This window comes from Lates calcarifer, linkage group LG20 (assembly GCF_001640805.2).
Source record: "Lates calcarifer isolate ASB-BC8 linkage group LG20, TLL_Latcal_v3, whole genome shotgun sequence".
Classification (NCBI taxonomy): Eukaryota; Metazoa; Chordata; class Actinopteri; family Centropomidae; genus Lates; species Lates calcarifer.
Genome location: NC_066852.1, coordinates 11,086,450 through 11,113,015, shown reverse-complemented (window position 1 = coordinate 11,113,015; position 26,566 = coordinate 11,086,450). Strand labels below are relative to the sequence as shown.

Genomic DNA, 26,566 nt, shown 5'->3' with positions numbered 1-26,566 from the left:
ACACACATCTAGTGGAGTTGACACTGCTGTTAAACTGTAAGGACTTTAAACAGTGAGCAGCCACTGCTCTTATCTTGCCTGCACAGCCCCCAGTAGGCTGGCTTATTATATAATTAAGGATCTTTTCAGTTGAAATGGCAATCCTCATTTCCTGTGACTGGTGATTTTTATTAGAGTGTGTCTCACCCCTCTTTCTGTGAAAACTGCTTTTTTTTTCCATTTACATTCTGGGGCTGCACTGGTTCTACATTTAGCTTTGGGAGCAAAACAATCCCAAGTGCAATGTGGGTCAGATTGTTGTTCAAAGTAGGGTCCATGAATGACAGTGCTAATTCTTTACTATGCTTTTGGTACTTGGTGGTGCAGATACATTTGACTGAGAGGACAAAAAGAGGACTGGAGAGAAAGTCATTTGATGCTCAGACTGACTTATGTTTGTGAAAGGAAAAAAGAAGGAAAGAACTGAATTAATGAATGTCTGAAGTCTCACTCTATGCAGAACACTGCGTGCTACATTGCCTTCCTGTATCTTCCAAGTTATATTTACTTCACTTAAATGTAGTGCTGAAGTATAGATGTAGGCACTGTGCACAAGAAAAGCAATAACCACTGAGATCTGCCTTCAAACTGCATATGGACACTAACCTGTTCTCCCTGTCAGACTGGGAATCTGCACAGCGCACGTCTGGGGCTGCTCATCATAGCATTTAAACAGTAATGAGGTGATAGTTAAAATATGGACAATCTTCGACCCCCAGTTCAGCATCATCACAAGGCCCCTAATTTCAAATATCTGTTAGATTTCCTGAAAATCATTCATATTTGCTTTTCTTTTCTTCAAACAAAAACATTCAAATAAGTTCTTGTCTCTGAATTTTGGATCATTAAGGTCAAGGTTTGCTGCAAATATGAAGCCTATTCCACAAACAGGATGCATATAAATCATGTTACGATACAATCAAACTGTGTTGACTCACTCAGGATTTGAACGTGTCCTCTCAGGCGAGACAAACCTGCGCTCTACCCACCAAACAAAACTCAAAAAACAAAAACAGCAGCGATGCATCAACAGAGTCCAACAGTCCTTACAGTAGCTGCTGATAATAAAAAAAAAAAAATCACAGGGGTGTTTTTCTACTCTTGTGTCAGCTATTATGTATCATAAATCACCCATGCTACAACCATCCCTCAAAATCAGCAGAGACAATGGCACTGGTCTATGTGAATTTGCAAAAGTAATTTTGCCCCTGACATGCAGCTGTGTATGAAATAAAACCTTCACACTCCTTAACAGATCTACAGGAAGAAAAGAGTATAGTCGACTACTTTATGTTTGTAGCATTACCGCACAAGTGTTACAACAAAGGTGATAAAGCAGCAGGCTTGCTTCAGCACTCCAGTTGTATTTGTATAGTTGTAGTTGCATTTATGCAGTCTTCCTTTGTGTGTGTGTGTTTTCTATTTGCTGTGCTAAAGTTCGTACAGAGAGTCTGAAGGAAATGCCAACATTTACCCAGCTCAGCTGGACCACACTTTAACCATTTGTGGCTGGCCCAACACTTACCCTCTTACTTTATTTGTCAATTGTTTTTTTCTCCAAAATCTTTGCTGCCATTTTTGTGAAGTGGAGATGGAGGCACAAGATTGAAGGCTGCAGGATTCAGAGCCAGCAGGGCCACATGAGTCTCACACAAGAACCTAACTACCTTCACCTAAAACACTCAGCTAAACTAGACCTCCCTACTTTCCAACAAACACTTGGTGGTACGTCATGTCAGTGCAAATGTGATCATGTAATATTCAAAAAACTAGATACAAATATGGTAGGTTGTTAATTGTCTTACTGTCTGTTCTCAAAGAAACAGCATGAATTTATAGTATTCTTTATGCACTTCATGCAGTTATTGAAATGTCACTCTGGAGTATATTTTACTTGTCAGTGGAATCTCATCCTTGGCTTTTGAAAGCTATGATTACATAAGGTAGATAAGAACATCAGAAAAAGCACAGAAGATGAAAATGTGCTTGTGTTGTAGAGTAATGGCTGTATTATGCAAAAAATAAAAATGTTGTCTGTTAAGTGTTGCACAGCATTTCTACTGATTTCACACACTAATAATGCAAGCAATCATTCTTACACTAAAAATACTGAAAGGGCTCAACTAAAAAATGACACTCACTCTCACACTTGCTCACTCCTTTGCTGTTCAAAATCCACATAACCCTGAGCTCTGGTAGAGAGGCCAGTGTACTCTCCAGTATCATCAGTAGTCATTTTGTTCACATGCAAATGAAGGATTACATTCTGTACTGTATGTGTCGGCCCCCTATGTGCAAGCAGGGGCTGGAACATAACTTCACAAAGAAACAGAAAATCTACATTAAAAATTGAAAAAAGGAGGAAAAACATGCAATGCTATTTTGTCAGCAAGACATTTTTATATATATATATATAGAATTTTTTTTTTTTTTTGAAGAAGGGGGGGATTTTTTTTCTTCTCCTTAACAAAAGCAAGAGGAAATGTAGAAAACAAAACAAAAAAAGGGTTTAGATCATCTGCATGGAATAATGTCATGAATCAAACTGAAAAGTCCAAAACGTGGATGAGATAGATGCGCATATACAAACCTGGGTTCTTAAATTGATCCGGGCTGTGTAGGTGCTGGAGGGGGGAGTTGCAGGCGGAGGTGGCATGCTCACTGTGCAGCATCTGAGCCGCTTGGGGCCCCAGGGAGCCATAGTCAGCAAAGGAGCAGGGCCCCCCCCTCTGGTCACTGGGCGCAGAGTAAAACCCATAATCGGGGAGGCCTGGGAGATACAGTATAGGGTGGGGAGGGGAAGGGGGGGGAGGGGACTCCATCATTGTGGAAATCAACTTTTTCATTGTTCAAAGTCAATGTCCAGATTGCTGAGCATAGCTTGGTGGCCCATGACACCATGTTTTTTTTACGCTTTTTTTTTTTTTTTTTTTTAAGGTTACATCCTTGTGTTTTGTCTGCTTTAATTGGCCCTCCCTGCCCTCCCTCCCCAGCAGTTCCTGCCATGTGGCCAGGACCCCCCCGGCATATGGTCTGTGTTTGATATGTTTAGCTATATGTTAAACACTAGCTCTATAATTATGTTATCTCTCCCTGAAAGCACACATTTAAAACCTCCTTAATTTACTCTTATTCCTTGAAATGACTCAAATGGACCAATAACAATACACATTAAAATATACAAAGATAGAAAATATACAGTGGGGCCACAGCTTTGAAACTTTGGCTTTTGCATGGGTGACCTGCGTCCCCCATGTTTTCTTTCACTTTTTTTGCAATCATTAAGAGGTGAGATAAAACTAAAGCATCATTAAAACACAGGTCAATACATTTTTCATTTCAAACCGACAATTCTTCAAAATACCTGAAGGAAGCTTTTGTCATTTAAATGGAAAGAAACACAAAGCGGACCGGTCAATAATTAATTTAAAGCCCTTTTTTGACCAATAGCAATAGATAATAAGGTTTTTCTGAGCATGAGATACAGAGACATTCATGTTTATTGATGACGGGCGTTCTGAAAGCTGAGCACGTCTCAGATTGGCCTCTTCCAACGATTCTCTCTTTGACACAGATGGTGGATTATCAACAGTTTAGAAAATGTCATTCAGCAATAAGTCGTGCTGACATTTATTGCTTGTCCTCTTAATCTGAGACAAGCTGCTCATATAAAGAGTGCAATTAAAAGAAACTGCTCCTTCTCACACCTCTTTGATAACAGAGTTAATCTACTCAGGAGGGACAGAGATTGGTGACACCGGCTTTTCCATGCTGGGTTTCCCCCGCTGTGTGTTTGTGTTTTATTTATTTATTTATTTATTTTTTTTATTTGGGTCCTGGAGCGAATAGCCATTCAAAGCCACTTCACCTCTACCCATTCAGAGTAAGACAGTCCACTTCTGCCAAATGGAATGTAAGCACCAGCCATGTTTCTCCCCGCCAATGCTTTTTAGCACTCTGATCTCACCACTTGTGGGCTGTCTGCCCACTCATCAAATTATAGGCTCCAAATACGGCAGGCTTCCCACGTACGTCACATAATGCCTGACACATTGAACAAAGCTCAAGAAGCAATCATTCCATTTACTTCACTTAGACAAATGTCACTGAAAATTGATTGGCCTTGCTAATGAGGAAAACTGGATCAATGGAATAATTATAACGGGGGAAAAAACATTTGACAATAGCACAAACCATGTTATTGGGAATTCATAAGGAAGCCATTCTAACACATTTACAACAGTGTAAAAACTGGAACCAAACAGGCATTACTTCCCATTTTAGAATACTTTCATTGTGCCTCATTAGTGAACTGTAGTGCAACATATTTCACTTTGCTACAATAAAAAAACAGACACACAAAAAATGAAAAATGAATCATGTTGTAATCAATAGTAAAAGTGTCATTTGCATGCTGCAGACTGGTGACAATTATTATTATTATTATTATTATTATTATTATTATTATTATTATTATCTGATCCATAATAAACCCACAATAAACTGAGGATTATATGTATTCAATCAAAATATTGTTAGCAAGAGACAACTCAAGTGGGTGTAACTTCACACATTATCTTGGACAGACACTACGTTGTTGTTGTTCATCTTGTACATCATGTTAACTTACATTACAAGTTTTATAAGGCCTTTCTGCTCGGCTGGAACCTGCGAGTTTTATGCTCACACTTTACAGGTCCATTAAGGTGGAGCTCACACTGAACATAAACATGGACCCCACGACTGGTTAGGTCCATTGACAGTAAAGTTGATTCAACCATTCCTCAGCAAGGTTTACAAAAAAAAAGAAAGAAACAAAAGTGGCATTACAGTTTGCAATTCCATTATGGATGGAAAGTAAGAAGACAAAAAAATGGGCCTGCCGATGGCTGGAAGACGTAAAGTTCAGTTTCATACCACAGCAGACTACAGCTTTAGCCACAACATGTAAAATACCACCCCATTAATATTAAAACAAGCTCACTACAGTTTGTAAGGTGTCTCTTGACAGCAGCAATATGGGGAATCGGACCGTGGAACTGCTCAAACTGCAAGACAGCCGACCAAAGTTTCTGACAACCAATCTCACAAAAGCCCTATTCAAAAATGAGTCAGGAGCAACCAATTTGGGGTTGCAATCGGGATGAATCCATCCATACAGTGTGTGCTCGGCTTTAGGATCTCATAAAGTGCCACTCAAAACAACAACCAATTCTTAAGGTCAATTAAGACCAACCTTACTTAATTTACCGTTTAAATCTACCCCAATATCATCATATTGTGTTGGACATTGCCAGGTGTTAGTGACATATAGTACTTAACACGTGCTGTATACATTGCACAATATGTATTTCCCCTATGGAGGTGACGTCAAGAGACCTTTGAGAAGTTTGAGAAATTTTCAGACACTACATGCCGCTGCATTGTCTGCAGGTGTGGCAGGATCCAGTAGGAAACTGGCTTTGTTTATGGGATAGAAGCAGCTGGACAGGAGTATGAGACAGACACTCGTGCACAAACTGCAGGCACATATTCTCAAAGCCATATATTTTCATCAGTGGCTATCTGATCTGTTATGCAGGATGAGACTGGGCAGAGTGCGCCCACAGCTGCATTAGTATCACCGATCATATCACTGTGCCTCAGACCGTCCCACTATTAATATTCACACAATCTATCCAGAACAATGGGCCTTTCTTGGACTCCTTTTTTTCCACTGGCCACTAATTGGATGTAATTACTCATCTACAAAACAAATGAGCGTGGTGAGGTTGCCTTGGAGACTAGATCAGGGGACCCAGCAGTGCAAATCGTTCGCAGGGCTTCATTTATACTGATAATTATCTCCCCTACCCCCACCCTCTTTCCCTTCTGCCCTCGGTGACCAAAGCTGGCTGCGAGGCGATGGAGAGGGGAGTGTCTCGCAATCATCTGTTACTGACATCATCGGGGTGGCTCTCTTTAAGTGGATAAATGCTCTGCTCTCGTTCCCACTTTGCCAGGTGACTGCCTTTAAGGAGGAATCACAAAACCTTGAAAGCACCGCTGCTCTTTTTCTCACTAGTTGGAAAATAAAACTAATCACGCTGATGATAAAATATAGCGTCATGCTCCCCGGCCTGCTGCGACTTTGGGGTGTGAAAAATATTTTCATAAGTTTGCCAGTGGTCTGCACCAAGTTTGTGATTATCATTATTTATATTCACATGCAGGCTTTTAAGGCACTATCAGTGATTCAAAACAGTAACCTCACCAGCACAATTGAAAACTCTGCTGCTGCTCGTACCCTCAACTCGACTGACAGGTTTCTTAATACAAGGACTTACTAATCAACAACAAAACCTATTTGAAATATTATATATATATTAGCCTTTATTTTGAAATCTGATCATCAACAAAATGTTGACTTTTCATCTATAAGTGGACCCTTTGAATATACATGAACATACTTGTTTTTTCTGTAGACAACAGACTGGGATTCCTGGGAATTGGGGAATGTAAAAATCTATTACCAAAAGTTATTTTCATTTCTGCAAATAGTGATTTTTCATGCAGTCACTCCTCCATTCCCTGGCGGCACCAGCGAGATTCCTCAGTGGCCATCAAACCACATCACTCTACAGAAGATGTCAATAAACCTGACATGCTGCTCCTCAAATTAGCTTTGAATTTTAGAGCTACCATAATTAGCTTTCCCATTTTCACCAATGTCATTTAAAAATAGCGTGAAAGAAACTAACAGCTCTTTTGCTGTCTAGCCTTGCTTTCACTTTCCATTTGAAATAATCTTTTCTGAATGAATGGCTGAGTAATTAACAGCACTAGACACCCTTTTCAGAGAGCACAGACATTTCATAAATAATACATATTTAATGTCTTGTCATTTTGTGTTCAGAGAAGCTTGGCTAATGAATTTTAACAGATGATTTCTTCTTGCATTTACTCACCCATACTCAGGCCTCTGTTTTTTTTTTTACTGTTCATTTTATGCCTGCTTTTCCCTTTTCTTGCTGCTCTTTCCAGTAATGGACAAACTCAACAGAGCTACTGATTTATATTTATCTTCAACCTTGGCTGGGAAATGATTCAGGAAAGTTGCAGAGGAAGAGAAACTTGAAGACTGAATCATGGGTAAGATGATGTGCAACAGTGTGGCAAATCACTTCACACTAATTTGCTGCAGGGAAGCCCACACAGGCCACGCTAAATGATTTTAATGCAGATTTTAACCTGTGTGGGATCTGGTCTGGTTGGGACTGAGAAAGGGCACTCAGTTATCGACAGTCGGCACAGATTATCCTATCGTGAGCGGGCTCAGAGCTGACAGCCCTGGCCTTTTGGCTGAACACATTTTTTCAAACATGTCTGGTCAGGCTTATGTGGTCTGAAGAAATCTGAGACTCACTATGACTGAAATCTGAGAGTAATACTGGCTACGTCTAATGGTCATTTAGATACAGAAGGAATCATGCTTCATAGCAAAGCTTACTGAGATACTATTATATTAATAAATTGCCAAATCTTCTTACAAAATCTTACATCTTACAAAATTTAATTTGGAGCCATTTATCTCATAAAACTGTATAAAATGACACCATGTATACTGGAGTAGGTACGCAGGAAACCATGGATTTTACATCCTAATTTCAAATAAGTAAATGTCTCTAAATGTGTGATGCAAATGAAAAAGAAAATTCTATAATGATTAGAAAGTATACAACACATTTATATTTCTTAACTGAATTTACAGGACTGATGACAAAATACCTAACTACCACTAAGCCTTCAGTAAGTTTTCTTTGGAGAATGTATTATGTATGCAGCCCCTGGAGGGCAGAGTGGTGATGTCCCTGAAGGCCTGTGCCTGTAACCTCAGAGCATCTGCTACCCACAGCTGTGAGAGCCACTGCTTTGTGGTAGAGGCACAAAGGGACACTTTGCCCTCCCCGATGTGTCACATCTTTCCCTGGGCCTTCGACAAAAAACCCAAGCAGGATGGGCTTGACGTGCCCGCTCATGTTGTTTTGCACCAAATACATGTAGAGCGCTTCTGGCCTCTGGAGCTGAGCTCTGCAGATTAGCATCTGGGACAAATGGACCCGAGCTCACTAAGAGCCAGATTGATTAAGCCCAGTGCACACAGCCAATCCTGGTCTCCTCTCGGGCACTGCTGAAGATCACAGAGCTTGTTGGGAGGAAATTGATAATGATCTTAATTTGGAAATGTCTGTCACACGGGTTTCCATCCTTTCATTGGTAAAGAAAAAAAATAGGTGAGAGAAGTGAGATGAGTAAAAGAGAGGACAAAAAGAAGAACGAATGGGGATTTAAAAAATGTGAAGACCACCTTGAGTCCCAATAAAAGTAGAGCTGGACACTGGACACCTCTGCAGATAATACTGTAGTCCAGTTTCTGCACAACACTGACTACAGCCTATTGGACCTCTATTTCAGTTCTGAACACCTGAGTCAAGTCAGGCATACTGTACATAACAAGTACCCAGATCCCTAAAAGCAGCTGAATGGGGCTTTGTGTACACTGCAGGTAAAGCCGAGATGTGAGACTGACATTTGTGCTTCCCAGAAAGCTCAGAGGACTCAGGAAAACACTCAGCCAGGGTAGACTGGGACCTGTGAAGTTCCCTAGACTGTCAGAACCATCTGCAACACTTGCATTTTTCTCTGTTTTTTATCTGACAATGCTATGGCACAGGAGATTTCAGATGAGTCTTCTTTGAAATGAAGAAAATGGAATGATAACCAGCATTCTTTAAAAGAATGAGTAAATTATCGACCTCCTCATTCTATTTCATTAGCTGGATATTCATTGTCTTTGAGTGATTTTTCCATATGCACATTAATAAGAAAGTTGTTGTTGATATCAGTGTCTAATGTTAGTATTCAGTGCATGAATAAACTACCTGTGAGTCTCAGTTGAAGTGACAACTGTGGACAATTTGTGCAGCTTTATCTGTCATATCAACAGCAGAAGTTGAGCACAGTATACTTGTCCAATATGCAGCCCAGGTGCTGGTGCATGCATTAGTCATTTCCAAATTAGCAATTTCCTCCTTGCTGGTGTAACTATGCAGATGTTCAGCCCCTCCGACTGATATCATGTGACTGCCCTTTGCATCCCACCAGTGGCACTCTGTCATAGTTCAAATCAGCCTCAAAACTGCCATTCCAGCCTACAAAGCAGAGCATGGGCCGACACCTCTCTACCTCCAGGCGAAGGTAAACTCTGTCCACTAGTCAGATCTCTCTGATCTTCTTCTTGCCTGGAGCCACAGTCTCTCAAACGTGTCCTCACAAACACGCATCAAGAGCTAGTCCTTGTTCTTGTACCGTAGAGGCCCAACATGCTCCCCGGCTGACATCAGGGCAGCAAAATACCTCACCATCTTCAAATACAAGCTGAAGATCCACCTTTACAAAAAAAATATCTGGTCTGACACCACCTTCGATTCAGCTTTTACTAAATAAAACATGATGTCTGGCCTGTCTGAGTAGTAACCACTGACCCAGTGTTTAGTTTCTCCTGTGATAATGATGCTTTTTCCTTTTCCCACTAGCTTTCAAAACTTCAACTCACATTTTTTTACACAGCATGGAAAATACTGGATTTGTTTGCTCTTCCGTAATATTCAAATGTTAATCTACAAGAGAATTACTACACTTAAAAAATTATCACATTTTGAAATAGAAAAATATGCTACAATTTGACATATACAATATCTAGCAAGGTTTACAAAAAAGTTTGAAAGATAGTGCAGAGTCTCCATCTTCACTAACTTTTCTAGTTATGAGACACAACTACAGCTGCATCTGTGGTATAGTTTGTCACAAGTGCCAGGCCACAGTGAGAAGTCTAAAATACACCTTGTCATCAGGAGTGGTCTGTCATAGAGAGGGAAGTCAGCATGCTGTCATTTTGTCTGTTGAGGATTGGGAGCAGGGTGAAAGTGCCCTCTGTCAGGGCTGGAAAATGTCTCCCACATTCTCAGGACACTCTGTGAGCATCGCTGACAATCTACAAACAAACAGCGCAGCTCACACAAAGGCAACATCTGCACGAAAAGGTTTCTTTTAAAGAAACCACAGTCCAAACTATAAACTGTGTCCAAAATTGAATTCATTTAGAGTATTTTTAATGATGTTTTCTTTTTGCTTTTTTCAAATTAACTTGTGTGGTTTCTTAGAGGGCACCCTGCTTAGACAAAGTATATAGTATGTGGTGCTCTATGGGAACTGTAGGTGGAGTCAAAGCACAAAGAATCCTCACTTACATCATACATGAGGCTTTTTTTAAACAACAAAAACCCTCATCTGCAATAAAACAGGAGAATTTAGCAAAGGAATTCCTATTCCTGAGTTGATTTTGGGCTGAGTGTGCTGCAAATCAGATAGGGCGGCAATGCAGCAACATCCGAATATGATACATAGGGACGAGGCAAGCCTAAACAATCTATGTTCTCTGCTCTGTCTGTGTCTGTGTAGAGAGAAGAGACCGCTGGATGTATTAATCCATATAGTATGTTATTGGCATCGTCTCTAACACTTCATCAAGAATTCATTTGCCAACCATTTGTGTCTCTGTCCAAAAGCAGATAAACCATATAAAGACTGCACTTGTTCTATCATCAAGAGGCATTGGTGAGGCTTTTCTCTACAGAATAGAGCAGTTAATAAATGGTTACAACACAGCAGGATACAGCTGATTTTGTTGCTGTCATTGTGATAATATTCTTGCTTCGCAGACAGATTCTGCCACATACTGAGGACGCACAGATATTTCTCAGAGAGATATTTTCCCTAAAGCTGCTTCATGGCTGTTTAAGTACTCTAAAACAGGCCCATGATGTCACTGTTTACCACTCTAACCCTCCATCTTCCCGCTCCCTGCTCCCTTCCCCCCTCTGCTCATAATCATTTACTTGTCTCCATTCCTTTTGCAGCTGTCAGAATTAAACTGTACATAATAGTTGCCATCATGTCTCTTGCTCCCTGGCTGCTGCTAACCACAAATCAACATTCCTGCTTTTTACTGCAATTGTTGGGGGAAATTGTTTGTTTTGAAAATGCACAAAATCAAATAGCCTGATGTGACGAAAAAAAAAAAAAAAGGACTGGCTTCCAATGTTCCCTCTGTCGATTTGAATTAAGTTCAAATGAGGACAGGTGGGTTAATTTGTTTGCCTGTATGTGTGTGCATAGACAGGTGGTATGCATATACTACAGCTGCTTGTGCTGTAACTGTGTTCCTGTGCAAGTATGTGTCTTAAATTATCACAGCGCCTGACATTAAACGGCATGTCTGTCGTCAGACTTTCTATCTGCGAGTGACTGCACAGACCAGACAACGTCTGAGCTACAATTAAAACAGATTTTCTCCAACAAGCATTTAATAGTATGTCTGATTAGGAAAGACACACTTCTCTAAAGCCTGGAGGCTGTGTGTTCAGTCAGGGGAGCTATTATTGACACCTATTGAATGATCTACAGTTGTAAGCAGTGGAAAAAGCAGGATGTCTAAATGAAGCAGACAAGTAAATCAATGCTGTGTTTAAGACAGACAGAAACTTGCATCCTGTTTTTGGTACAGTTCTCTTGGTGGATATTTTCCTCTACATGAATAAAGTGTGCACTGTAATTATGCTTTACTGGAGTGTGTCTTTTTATGCTGATCCCTACAGACATCTTTAATACTAACACAGAGGCACTGACTTACAGAATCTGTCTATTTGAAACTTTTGTATTTACTCATATAACTAATAGAATAATCTTAAATCTGTGTAGCAATGATACAACAATCATTGTAAAGACATCCAAGATTCAGGATGCTCTGACTCTAAAATGATCAAATCATACCATATAGATAGAGAGGAGTATGGAAAAAGTGGAAGAAAAGAAGAAATCATGGCTGATTTTTGAGTAAATTACTTGACTACTGCTGGTACTTATATCTTCTACTCACTTCTATTATAAGAGACAATCCACCTTTGTGCTTAAACTGCGCTACTTGACATTCTGCCATAACTAGGTTAGTTCATCATAGATGGAGATCAAAACATATCATATCAAATGACAAAGAAAATAATTTCTTATCTGGCAAAGAAAATATTCAATCTGGCAGTCAAATATTTAGACAAAGTTGAAAAGTACTGGCTAGTTTCCAAAGATAATCTGTCCATATTTTTTAAACACCTGCTATTTACCAAAATGTTTGATGTGAGCAGATTTAAAGATAAAACTCCTTGAACTGCTGTAATGTACTTTTAGATCCTTGCAGCTTCTTCATGATCTAAAAGGCACAGTATGTGAACATACAGCATCTTTTTAATGTCAGGAACCCCCAAAAGCTTCAAACACAGATGTTTTAAACCACAGATTCACATTTGATCAAGGTTTTGTTCCAAGAACGTCCATTTGAGAAAGGTTTTTTTTCCTACAGAGTGAATTGCTGTATTGATTATGATGAATGCTGAATTCAGATTATAATTCATCTAATTTTGCTTTGATCCAATGGGCCCTCGTTAAGTTTTTTGAAAGACCTTGCACCATTATTTGAGAACCACTGGTGTAAGAGTGGTCCTGCTGTGGCTGAGAATCACCATGTTTTTTAGATCCACAGGGGCTGAGATGGGCTGATAAATGGGCCATATGGTGCCCAAAGTGTAGATTATACCCTTCACCAATTTAACTTCAAATTGGATAAGAACCATATATACATATGTGTACAGATACTGGGTAAAATCTGTATGTGTGTACGACACTGTCAGTGTAAACTAAAAATGTTGCAGAGTGTGTGCGTGGGGGCTCGGGGGGACTATATCTATGGGGGGAAGCAGAGCAGGAGAAGTTGGAGAGAGCAGCAGCCACACAGAACATGGACAGAGCGTTTACCTGGCCCTGTGCTCTGTGGGTACGCCAAGTAGCCGCCTCTTCCACGGGCCCCCCTACCTGAGCCACGCGCTGCTGCTACTGCCGCCGCCGCCACCGGTCCGTATGCTGTCGCTGGGAAGCCTGCAGGCACATACACACACACATACACACACATACATCACTTCCTGCACATGGATGAGTACGCCCCAGAGCTACAGGAGAATGCTGATACCTGTGCTGAGCTACAGGATAAAACTATAGCTGTCAGAGATGGATTTGGGCGGGGGGGGGCAGGAGGGGCTCATGTAAGGGTGAAATCTATCAGCAGACTCTTACAGAACCTGCTGTGATATTCAAAACCCTGCAGACCAACTGATCCACACAGGAAAAGAAAGAGAGCTATGAGCGCCTCACTGAATATTAAGAGGAAAAAGATACCTAAAATAACTATTAACTAAAGTGCAGCTTCAAAGTTAAGTATCAGGAGACTTCCTGGTTAAATGAAGGTTAAATAGAATGAAAATAAAAAAAGATCAACAGTACTTGCCATGATCATGACTTGAGTAACTGGTTAACTCAGCAAACATACTGATTAAGTACTTCTCTTCCTGTGAATTTAATCCTGTATATGTGTTAAAACAATCACAATTTATAATGGATCACCCATTCAGGTAGGGTGGTGGTGGGAGGTTCCTGCGGTCCTTAACCCTTTGTCTGAAGAATCAAGCAGACTAATATGTGCATGACGCCTGCACAAAGTGCCTTTAGAATTACACAGGTTCCCTTTTTATTGATTACTGTTGTTTTCAAACAATCAGTAATGTATTGTTTGCAAAGATCCATAAGTAGAGACCGCAGTGATCATCATGAGACAAATATCAAATGATATGAAAACATACAAAAACTCCATAATTGTATGATTTAAAATCTTAAAACGCAGTAAATTACATGTGATTCTATTTAGCATGATATGATGTATATAAATTAATGTCTTCTATTTTTTTTACATAGTAGCTTTCTACTGGATTGAGAAGGAGCAAATTTACATTTGTGAACTGACTTTGGGTGTGTTTGCAATTCACCAGGTCCCTGATTATATTAGTGGAAGAATTTGGCTCTGGGGGTGTTTATGTCACATGCTTTGGATGAAAGATTACAGCCACTTCTGAGCAGCATAGACATGAGCATAATAGCCTTACCTCTGGGGACTATCCCTGCATTTTGTTCGGGAGTGCTCCCAATTACTGCAAGTTTCTATGGAATCAGAATCATCCACTGTAATGCTAGGCAAGGCAAAGTATTCCACTTTTTTTTGTTCAGCTATTCAGCTGGAAGATATACGGTAGAGAAAAAAAAAACATCTTCCATAATCAGATGGAGACATCTGTTGGATGATTTGTCATTCAGAAGAGATTTCAATCTGTTAGTTTATATGAAGACTGAGCAAGTCTCTTGTGTTCATTTCTTCTTATGTAAACACTGATCTGCAAAGGCTGAGATTTTTTAAAGCTTTGAGCTTTAAAACTATGTCTATATACACATTCATGAAGCTGTCCAAATTGTCAGTTTGTGATTCACTAATAAAATAAAGACCTTCATACCATGCAAATATAAATCCACCTCTTTAGGGTCTGATTATTCCAACAAATATCAGCCTAATCATCAGTCTGTAATTAAGCCAATGCAGTATCTGTGAATTGTAATTACATTGTTGGCCTTAATGAACACAGTAGTTAGAGGTGGCTGACAGAGGCTAGTCCATGCCCAGGGCCTGGGCTCTTCTCTCAGCACAGGAATGGCATGTCATTAGCGGTGGTGATGAGATTCCTCACTCTGGGCTCAACACCGTCTTTGCCTAATCAGCCTCCTAAAATTATCTCCACAGGAAATGCTTTCCTCACTAGCAAAAAAAAAATGATCTCCAAAATGCCATCAATTGGATTTTTTCTCGATTTTTTATTTTTTTTTTAAGCTGAATGTGTGTGCATGTGTGTGTATCTTCGATGTTTTGACCATATTCCAGAGACTGTGGTTTAGACATTACAAAATGGCACAGGACACCTTAGAGGATTATTTTTTGAATGCTGTGGAGGTGAGAGGAGCACCAGCGGGTGACCTATTTTCCGAGCCAGCCTTGTACTGCTATTCCACGAAGAGGGGCTCGCACAAAAGACTGACTGGGGGGGGGGGGTGTTGAGGAAAGGGGTGGGGGTGGTGGTGGTGGTGGGGGGACAGGGTCAGATGAGCTGCAGCCAAAGAGAAAAACACATAGCTTTTCATCAGCCGGCTGAGAAGGAGGTAATTCACAACTCTGTCGACACAATACGACCATGAATGTGAGTGTTGGGTGTGAGGTGCCATCACGCTGTGACGGGCAGGCAGGTGAAGAAGAGAAAGAAATACCACTTCCACCCCCAACTATCTAACAGCTCAGTAGAGAATAAGGGACTAAAGGTGGAATGGTGACAGGGGAAAAGAATGCAAAACAGACAACATAAAGGCAACTAAAATCAGCCGCATTTATGCTACTGCAGCCACACCAGACCGGGAACTGATCCCAACAGCTCAAATGATATTCTCCGCCTCTTTTCACAAAAACACAAATCAACTCTGATACTATGCTAATGATGGCCATGCACCCCTGCATTTCCACTTAGAGTGTCCCCATGGTTGCTATGCGGAACAGTGTTTCATGCAGCACTCTCCACCTCTTTCTCCCTTCTCTCTCTCTCCTTTCCTAAGTGCTGAATCTATCTTCCCCTCGCTGCCATTGTCATGACACCCCCAGTAGACCCACTGGCTTGGAAGTTAGTTGCGGGCAAAGTTGTGGTGAGAGATTAACTTTGCAGGATTAGGTGGGTTAATTAATAGATGGCTGCTGCTCATTGTTTTGTGCTCACGCTGTAAGAAGCCACCCAAGAGAAGCGCTGCAGCATTAAATCAATTTCATGGCCCTTTTATTACTGAGGAGATAAAGCCAATATTTAGCTTTCAATTCTTCACAATTATTGGGCCCCTGCTTTGCCACTTGAGTGGCTGCGCTTGGCTGGGGACAAGGACACATCTGTTTATGAGCTGTGGAGGCCTGGGGGCCTTGGTGTCCGGACTCCAGGGAACTGTCCTCAGCTTTCTACCCTCAAGCCCACAGCACAAAAATTCAGCCTTCTTTCAGGAGTGCACACAGAAAGGAAGAAAGATTAAACCTAAAGAACGATGTGGCCATTTTACAAGCATTTCATCTTCTCTCCAACCAAAAGAATAACATTTTCTACACACAAGCATTAACATTTCATAAAAATATTTACAATCACAACAAGAACAGCTGCAAACTTCTACAGAAATTTTCCAGTCTGAGGTTATTCTATGTAGTAACTCTCTGCACTTTGTTTGTCCCTTCTGCTTTGATATTAAGTTGGATTTTTCCCATACATCCAGCTCCACTGTTCAGAATCATATGCAACTGTTACCTTATATATGTATCCATATACTTCCCTACATAAAATAAACTTTCAGCTGAGGTAACTTGCAAACCAGAATGCCATGTCCAATTGGTGTTGTCAGTTGTCTGCTGAAGGAGCACAATGTGCATCCAAAGCACTGTTTTGATGACAGTGCATCATGCATATTGGCACTTTATGCCAGTAAAGTGGCATTTTCCTTGGGTGCACACCAGCTCTTTTCTTACCTGCACCTGTATTTTGTGAGACTCTATGAACTCGATTGTACTGAAGTAGGAGGAGAAGATGCAGCAGAGTCAGTATCAGCAGCGATCAGACAGCACCAGTGCCATTTTTCTGTCAAGGTTTTCTGGGATTTTTGCGTGAAAAAAACTGAGCCTGAAGCTTTGTTTTCTCCATTAAAGGCACTTTGCTGAGTATCATACTGCTTTTAAAGTAGACAAAAGAAAGTTTTGTGATTGGTCAAATGAATTCTTGCCCCAATCATGACCACTAATGATGTCGTTTTCAACCTCCTTTACTCATCAGAGCATCATCTATCACAGACTTACATTCAACTCTAAACAGGAACAAAGTGACAAACTGGGTTAAAACTGACCTATTTGTACTGTATCGTTTGTTGTTTTTGCTGTATGGTCTTAACTTGTGCAAACAGACCTTTAGAACTCTACCCACTAATATCTAATTTTCCTCCCGATGTACTATTTCTGATACATTTGCTGATCTTTTTTGGCATACTGCCTTTCCTACGCCACAGACTCACTTTCTGATCCCATTACTCAGAAAACCTCACAATGAAAAGTTGTTGCATTATGCATCAATAAGGTCCTATTTATGTCCTACCAGTCTGACAACAGCTTGACTGATGTTAATGTAATCTGTACTGTTCTTTGGCCCAAAACTGCCAGCAGCAGCTCCCCCGTCACTGACAAAGGAGCTCCATCAGTCACAGAGCACTCCACTTATTTCTGCTATAAGAAGACTGTCAACTATCTAATGCACAGGAGGAGCCGAGGGACAGCTGATACTTCTGTGGAGGCCACTGGGATCAAATATGCCCAAATTTTAATATCACTGTGAAATTGAAAGCTAATAGGGCCTAGTGCTACATTAAGACTTCATTTTCAGTAGTCAGCTGGTGGAAAAAAGAAGTGATGATAGAGTCTGCATACAATGCTTAGGTAGTGTAGATAATATACATTATGTGTAGCATCAACATTTTTGGTAACCAATATTTATCTAGTTTAGAAAAATAATGATAACATATAACATTCCCAGACATGTTTATTAAATTAAGTATTGCCTTTGGAGTGTAGTTAACCACGGTTACCTTTCTGGCTAACAGAGATCAATGAAACAAGTCTTTCATCCAGCAGCTACAGTAGATTTTGGGGGCAGGCAGAAGGAGTGAGACAGATTAACAGTGAAGAGCAGAGGACGAGTGAGACAGATGAACAGAAAATGACATTAGCCACATCAGCAGAAGAGTAAGACAAAGAGAAGAAAGGACAAAGCCAATGAGAAATTGAGGGAGAAATAAGGCCAGGACACAGGCATCCAATTCATTCTCATGGAATTCTGTAAGGTGTTTTGGACAAGAAAAATATGTCAAGAAACAAGACAATATGATACTTGGGTAAATAACGGCCATACCTACAATAAAGTGCTATTCTTCCACAGAGGTGTCATGAGGTACTATTACATGGGAAAACATTTTTTTTGTGAAAACAAGGCAGGAGGTAGAAAAATTAATCCAAATTCCTTGTGCTCGGTAAACACATAAATCTAGAATGTTAAAATATCCTTAATCCTCTTGCATTAACTATTGAATTTCAGTGTTAAGTAAAAGTGAAGAAGCAAAAGAAAAAACTGGTTTATAAAAAACAACTAAAAGTATTTATTTTGAAGAATGGTCCCTCTCAGAGTGTTGAATTATTGATAACTTCTATTTTAATTTTGTACAGTAGTAGGCCTGGAGGAATTGCGCTAGTTTAAATTGCAGTGGTGCATCATATTTTAGGGAAATTGTTCCATTATTTGCATGTAGGATCTTACATGTAATTTGCAAAAGTATCTAATACAGTTGCCACAGTGAAAATATGCAAATATGGTCATACTTCAAACTTACAGTGAGAGCAGTACTTAGCTGCTAACATGTATATATTGTAAAATGTTTTCTATTTTACATTTGTATTATAAGAATGTAGATTATTCATAGATATTTCACTACATAACAGTTTTGCATGATATCAAAGCACTGATGCTCAACACCTTAGATCTGCTCCATATCCATAGCAGCCATGTGTGGATTACACAGTGGTCTCAGTAATCACATGTTGTTGTTTACTGTCCACACTCCTTCTCTTTAACTGAGCAGTTCATATAATATTTAAAGAATAAAGATAAACCAGCATGTAAAAACATGTGATAAAAATATAACACATCATACAGGAGGTGCATGTTTTCTGCGGTCAATGTGTCACAGTGTGAAGGACAAGCCAGTGGAAATAAGTCAGTTGATAAGTCATAGCAGAGGCAGTGAAGCACACTGCCGCCTTCTCACAGGAGGAGGGAGGCATTCTGTCAGAGATGGAAAACTGACTCCACTTCACATTTTGCTTCATCAATAACCTTTCATAAGATATAGAGAAACATATAGAGGCAAATAAACAACACAAAAGCAAAAATATATATCAAAGTTACAAAAGAGACAGCCACCTAGCAAGACATCTTTTCATCTCCAGACTGACAAGTGTCCCATTGTTGTCATCCTTCAGCACTACTTTGTTGTTGCTGAAAGCATCTCTGGGTTGTTGTTATCAAAGGCATAAATCACAGAGCTGGAGAGAGCCAGGTGGCTTTCATATGAACTGCTGCACACATGCTCATGTCTCACCTCTCCTCTGATCAGCGGAGACCTACAGTACACACAGAGATTTCCCCTCACATAAAACACAGAGACTGGTGTCTGGGAACGAGCCAGAGAAGAGAGAGAGAGAGAGAGAAAGAGCATTTACATGCACACCAATAATTCAATTATAACCAGACTAATGCAATACGCATATTATTGCAACTCTCATGTAAACACCTTAACCGGGTTATCTTACTCACATTAAGGTCCTAATCAGAGTAAGCATAACTTGATTAACAGAGGCGGGTTGCTTGTCAATCATTCAAATTAATCTTGCCATGTGTATGTCTGCTTTCTTTCAGTGTTTGGATTCTGTGCACGCATTAGAAAGGTCACACAGAGAACAGGATGCAAAGCAGTATGTTTGAAACTATAGCTAGAAATTGCACTAAAAACTGAACTGAAATTGAACTGGTGAATGGTATACATTTTCTAACTCAAGCATCTGCATGAAGATGCTCTATCATCCATACCAATGTTTTATTCCTTTGCTCTACTGGCCTGTATTGCCACATTTGCATTTGTACATCAACTTAAACATGATACACACAATTTAATCTTGGGATACTGGTAATGTGATGTGAAGATTCCTTCACTTTAACTTGACTACACCCTTAAAGCCTACTCAGTCTGTGAAAACAGTGAAACCCTGCTGATGTCACCAGGGTTATTTTGGCTTGAGCTTGTTGACTTTAGATTTTCAACAGAAAGTCTGCGTTGGGTGCGGTGCTGAAAGACGTGGGAATCTGCCAGACACAGAGAATCTAATGAAATATGCTATTAAGCTGCATTATTGGAATTACAGGATCCAGTGTTTTTCGAGCTTGACTCATACTAGGGACTAAAAGTCGGGATATTTCAGCCTCTGCATCATCGATAAGAGTAGAGGTTGAAAGCTTTAGCTTTAATTTGTCTTGTGATAACCTTACTGTAGGTGTATATGTGGTAATACTGTTAGAAGTGCTCTTAATACAGTGCAGGGCCAACATATTGGCTCCTCAACACCAAGACCCCTAGCCTACACACACTATAACAAGAATAATGAATTCTCTGTTGCTCACTGATATGATCATACACACCTTCAATGTGTTAACTGTATATGTATGGATCTAGTGTGTTTGTTTGTTTCTGTGTGTGTCCCTTTACCTTAACCTCTTGCCAAAGGTAAAGGTTTCTATGTATATATAATGAAACCATTTGGCACACTCATCCTTTGTCATTAAGACTTTGTGGTTTCAGATTGGGGAGAGAAAAAGTCAATTACAGAAGTGGAGTGAACCCAGAGCTCAGAAAAGCCAGGCTTTATAGTAGTAATTGCACCTGTATCTTACAGCTTTGAACAAAATGATGAGGAAGGAGGACGCGAATCATTTGGCAAAATTTCAACTGCGGAACCTTTCAGAAGCACGGAGAACAAAAAAAAAAAAAAAAAAAAAAAAAAAATCCACCAGAAATGCTCTGCCCCTTTAAAGACATAATCACGTGCTGAAACTAGTTTGACACACCAAGTCACATCATCTTATCCACTGTAACCATTACAACTTGGAGAGGTTAGATAGAAATGTATAAATTACAGTGCATACATATACTGCAGATAAATATATTATGTGATTCTTGGGGAGAAATCTACAAGAAGGTCAGAGGTGACGTAAGGTTGAGGTACAGAGAAGCCTCGCTGGAGCTCATGGGGACTAAGTGATTTGCTCAAGGATACTTCAGCAGGGTGGAATTTTGCTGGTGAGGGGGCTCGACCCAGGGCCCTTCAGCTGAAGAGCAGCCTCCATACTCGCTACATAATCTGTCAAATCAGGCATAATGAATTGCGAAATGCCTCACAAGTTTCTATATTAAATGATATATACTAGAAGACTTTAGCCCTGAATGAATCAATCATAAATTAGAATTTATATAAATACCTCACACATTGTATTATAAGGTTACTCACAATACCCTCAACCTTGAAATAACTCCAGCCTCAGTGCTGCACACACATCACAGAGATGTTTGAGTGACTGTGATGTTGTGATGTGAGGTGTATTGAGCTCAGGAAAAGCTCAGTGTCTTTTACTTCAGTTCTCAGTGACAAGAGAGCTGTTTCTTTGTAGCTGAAGTGCATGGCAGCATAGCATCAAAGAGGACAAACTAGACTCTTTATTGAAGTGTAGCCACACTTTTGACCTCGTCTTTGTGCTCCCTCCCATGCACTTCAGTGAAAGGGAAACCGCTCCTATGCTACAGAACTGATCTAAACGCATTCTGCTTCCACCCAAGCCTCAATGTCAGTCCCAGTCATTCACACACATGCAGTAGCTAAAGATAGGAGAGCAAAACAATAAAATGTGGAAAAAGATGCATTTCATAAAAAGAAGGGAAATCTGGCAGAGTAGATAAGGAAAAAAAAACAAACAAACATTTGAGTCAATTTGGTTGTGGAATCAATGACGCTGGTTTGTGAATGGGACAGTGTCTTGGTTCACAACCTTAATACCAAGGCAGTTTATGATGGTGACTTAAATAGAGACACAGGCAGGGGAGGACACAGATGTCTGACCTTGCAGTGGTGCTTATGTAATGGTCTGCTTCAGTGCATTTAACTGCAGTGCTCCTTTCCAACCTGGGATCAGTAAAGGCAACATGTCTCTGCAGTCCAATCTCTTCTGACATCAGTCCTAACACTCAGAGAGTATGAAAAGGTCCTGTGAGCTCCGAGTGAATCAGTTGTTATGGCCCTGCCTGTGTGGTCCCCATGGAGCCAATCATACTAATTAAAGTAGACTACTTAAGCCTCCTCTCATTAGTGTCCAAGTAAACAGCCTTAATTTTTTATGCATTTTAATGCCCATCTCCCAGTTCTGAGGGTGGTAGTGGAGGGGACAGATGAATGATGAAGGGGGGTAATTTCAGGTTTTCTCAAATGAAAGTGAGTGCATTAAGTGTCATTTCGCCATTCAAGTTAAATATGTGTTTGAGGATTTATGTCTAGCACCGAGTCGAACTAGCTTTTGCAGATGATTAATTTAGAGTTAAAATAAAATAAGATCTATTAATGTTAGCAATAATAATAATTACAAGAAGAAGCAGATTTGTAGACACTATTTCATGAACATGATTTTAAAGCCAAGCACTTACAGCCAGCTTCATGCACTGCAGTTACACAATCTAGCACTGCTCTAGATACCAGGGGCAAGTAGGGTAAAATGTGGCATGACCCAAAAATAGCACTGCAACACTGGCTTCCACTTGATTACTGGAGCTGTAAACAATGTTTCCACATAGAGTGAAGGTATGCAGAAAGCTGTGTGCTATGATTATGAACATATGCATACATGTTTATATATGTTCGCATGTACCCATGCACTAGGGAAAGAGGGGATAGGAGCAACTGGAGAGCTATTAGCACAGTCAGCAGGAGGGCGGGAGGGATGGATAAAGGAAAAGGAGGGGGCAGCTGGGTAGAGAGACGTAGCAAGTACCCAGCTCTCTGAGCCTGGAGCTCTCAAACAGTGGGTGGCATCAAAACAACAGGCAGCAGACACAGAGCATGGTCTCGCAGACACACATATTGAACTCCTCTGCCTACTTCCATGTCTGTGCTCCTCTGCTGTTCTCCTGCTGGTCTCCAGCAGTGTCCAAAGGTGGCAGACATGTACGAAGCAGGGCAGCTCAAGTTTCATTTCTAGACCAGCAGCTCAACAGTCGAGACATAATGAGCTTTAGCGTTGCCACTCCGCCTCTTACAGCAGCTCATCTTCCCCACCACAGGAACCTAGACTGTGGGTCCCCATGGCAGACTGTTTGCCTGCTTCAGTGTATGAGGATGTGTCTGCTGTCCTAGGGTGAGTTAAGACCTGGGCAAATGAGGTGAGCCTTCTCTTCCACTTTCAGGAAATCGCCAGCCTTTCAGCGTTGCCTGTGTCAGAGTGCAGTGGCTGGTTTTGCAGAGACAGGTGCTCACGCATCTGAGGAGGCACACGTGCATGTGCACGTGACCTGACTTGTGAGCTTTTGAGCACGCAGGCAGACCAGTGCACACTGCATCTACACAGAAAAGTAAAACAATACCACCAAACAGAAATAGAAAAGAAAAAAAAAGAAAGAAAGAAAAAGAAAACCACTAGTCTGGTGAAGTGATGGGGGGCTATAAACTAGAGCGCTGCTACACCTGTTGAATACATCTGATGCTTCTATTCCATTAAAAAACATACTGCACAGTGGTAGTATACTGTCTAACATTGACAGCAAAGCCCATGTACATAAAACAGATTTGAAGGTGCTTAATGGAGAACAAAGCTGATCTGGGAACAGTTTAGCTCTATGACTGCACATACAGAAGTAGACAGGGTGTGACATACAGTGCTGTCCACTGACGTCAGAGCAGCATACTCACTGCTGTCACTGGGAACGGAGTCATGGCCCGAGGAGGTCAGAGAATCTGCATGTGTGATAGTGTGTGTGTGCATGTGTGTATGTGTGTGTGTGTTAGCAGTCAGCATTGCTGTGGAGACAGTGAGTCAGAGAGGCAGACAGGAAAGCAGAGAGAGGCCCTCGGTAAAGTCCCTCCACCTCTTTTGCCTTCATAGGCAGCCTTGAAGAGTCTTTGATTTAGTCAGTTTTATGCCTGTGTGTGTGTGTGTGTGTGTGCGCAAGTGTCCAAGTGTGTGAGGAGAACGATGCACTGTGCATGGTCGTTCAAGCGTATGAGATCACAACGCTCCTCGTCAGGCCCTATTTTAAGGCCTGCGACTCATGGAGTGCCCCGGCCTCCGCAGACTCATTGGGCAAATGATCAGCCTTGGCAATTAAAGCCAATCTGTGAGTCAGTGTGGCATCAGGAGGGCCATCTGCTTCCAGCCCTGTAGCACTCACTCTGGCCTGTGGGACCACTTGCTGGGGTCACAGCTCACCCAGCTTATAGGGAGATGGTCACAGGATCTAAGGAACAATCTGCTGTGTAACTCTAGTTCAATTGAAACCTGTTCTAGCAACAGCGCTGCTGTGTGTGCATCCACTGCCTTGTCTCATGAGTGCAGTAAAAAACACAAGCAGTGGGATCTGTCTCATGGAGGACAATGTTGCATGCACCCATGACACAGGAAAGCTCCTCATCAGCCTCAGGCCAGTGATTTTTTCCACCTGCTCCAGTGCTGTGGCCAAGAAGTGCACTGACATGGGAAATATAAAATATTTGAATTCTTCACAGAGCTTTAGTCCTGCTGATAATGACTGTGCATGGTGTCCCAAACTACATCATCACCCACACAGGAGATAATGACCCATAGCCGGCAAGAAGAGACTTTCATTGGACAGAAAGTTTGAAAAGGCATCTTCCTCACTTTTAACTTGTACTGGAGTCAACGTCGATACAATGGCATCTTCTTTGAATCTACATGAGGCGACAGCATACATCTGCAGTCAACTATGTTTAAATGAATGGAGCAAAGGTTCAAAGGTTCTCTAGCTGGATGCAAATACATTTTTAATTTGACTTTGATTCCTACATCTCCTATGCCTGAGGGCTTTTACTATGAAACTACTGGAAATGATGAGTTGCATTGACACCATCTTGAAATAGTTTTGTCATCTTGTTGTTTCTCATAACTTTTGTCTGTAATTGTTTGGATCAAGATATTGCCTAGCACAGGTACTCTTGACTCGACTTTCTCTATCAAAAATATCCTGTGGTGTAACACTGCAAAACAAATTCTAAGTCTGGTTTTGGATGAGACTAAACCCCAGACCACAGAGACTCCATAATGACCAATTTTTGACCAGGACCTCATTGATCTACTGTATACACAAGATACAGCTACACCAACACACAGCCACCATATCCTCACTCTCTTATGCCACCAACCTTCCAGAATCTACCTTTGTCCAAAGCTCTAAATATAGTCCATGTCAACACATTTCCATCTTCCAACAGTTGCTAAACCCTGAGAGGCTAAATGACGTCTCAGGTCGTGTAACCTCTTGTGCGTTTATCATATGCTTGGTTGGCTCTGCCCCAGTTTCTAGGGTCATGCAGGCCTCAGGAGCAGTAACTATCACACCCATTGCACAGGTCAGCAGCTCTTATTCCCTATATGCCACCTGCTGAGAGAACAGCTGCTCCTTATACCTTTGCACACTTCACCTACAGGAAAAAAGGGGGGTCAAAAGGTCAGCAGCTTCATTTTCACTGTTATTTACAGTTGTATAAAGCAACAACAGTGTTTCTTTTGGTAGATTTGGTCTGACACAGACTGTGTTTCTGACTTTTATTTACATCTTCAAGAACTGATGAGCCAAACTTGACCATGACACTGATTTCCTTGCATATGCCTTTGAATCATACATAAAGATGCAGTGTGCATTTTCAGCCAGGTGTACTATGTGGGCAAGTATGGCAGGCAAAACTCATTATCTTCTGAGAATGGGAAAGTCTCGTGGCCAACCAAGCCACCCTGCAGATTCTCATATTCAGCAGCAAAAAAAGAGAAATCTACTCGTGCTGATTTAAGGCTTTTGAAATGTCATTTTCTGTCACTTAGGTATGATGGAGTGTGCTGTTGTGTTTCAGGCACGGTTGGTTGGTGGAGATGGAGATACAGATGGACCGAGGCTACCACAGTACTATCCCACACGACATATCTGCCGGGGGAAAAGATCTGACACAGATGAGGCATGCGACAAGGAAAGGATACAGCAACAAGACAAGAGAAGCAGATGGAAAAACCGATCCAATCAACCAATCAAAACACACACACAAACACAAAAGCTAGTTATTATAGTCTGCTGTGAGGGACAGGCACAAACTGCTGTATTTAGACACAGCCTGGACAGTTTATTTCTTCAGTGTTAAGATAACTGGTAACCTAAAATTACCCACCCCTCTGTCCTCACTGCGTCCTTGCTGCACTTACTGCTGCCCTTTCCCCTCCTTAATCATCCTTTTCCTCCGTTCTTTTTCTACTTAAGAGGCTGACTCACTGGTCCTGACTTGCTGTTTGTCTGTCATGACATCTGGAGTAGCTGGATGACTGAGTGTTATGTCTTTCTCTCACTCGGTCTGTGTCTCTCCCCTGATGGGACCCCACTAACATCTTCATCCCTGTTTTTTTCAGTGTAGCATAATGACCTCCTAGTAGCAGCCCTAATGGAGCCATAATGGTCATTTATGCCAGGGGAGGCTCTGAGGGCACGGCTGTGGAGGCAGCAAGTCGCACAAGAATACGGGAGAGTGGAGAGAAGCTCTCCAAAGGCCCTTCATATGCTGCTCCTGAATCTCAGCCTT

General features: G+C 41.1%; 1 protein-coding gene across 13 annotated transcripts in view; it reads right to left on the bottom strand.

Moving 5' to 3' along the window:
* Positions 1-26,566, bottom strand: part of LOC108893503 (RNA-binding protein Musashi homolog 2) — a 220,229-nt gene that overhangs the window by 12,597 nt on the left and 181,066 nt on the right. For 5 of the 13 annotated variants that reach the window (XM_051078482.1, XM_051078478.1, XM_051078479.1 and 2 more), the window contains 2 exons: positions 12,946-13,065; positions 2,630-2,809 (listed from right to left, as the gene is read on the bottom strand). The exons of 1 other annotated variant lie outside the window; for it this stretch is intronic. In XM_051078482.1, coding sequence (XP_050934439.1) covers positions 2,630-2,809; positions 12,946-13,065 — 300 coding nt within the window. The remainder of the gene's footprint in view (positions 1-2,629; positions 2,810-12,945; positions 13,066-26,566) is intronic. 7 more of the 13 variants (XM_051078480.1, XM_018691585.2, XM_051078484.1 and 4 more) reach the window with 4 other exon arrangements.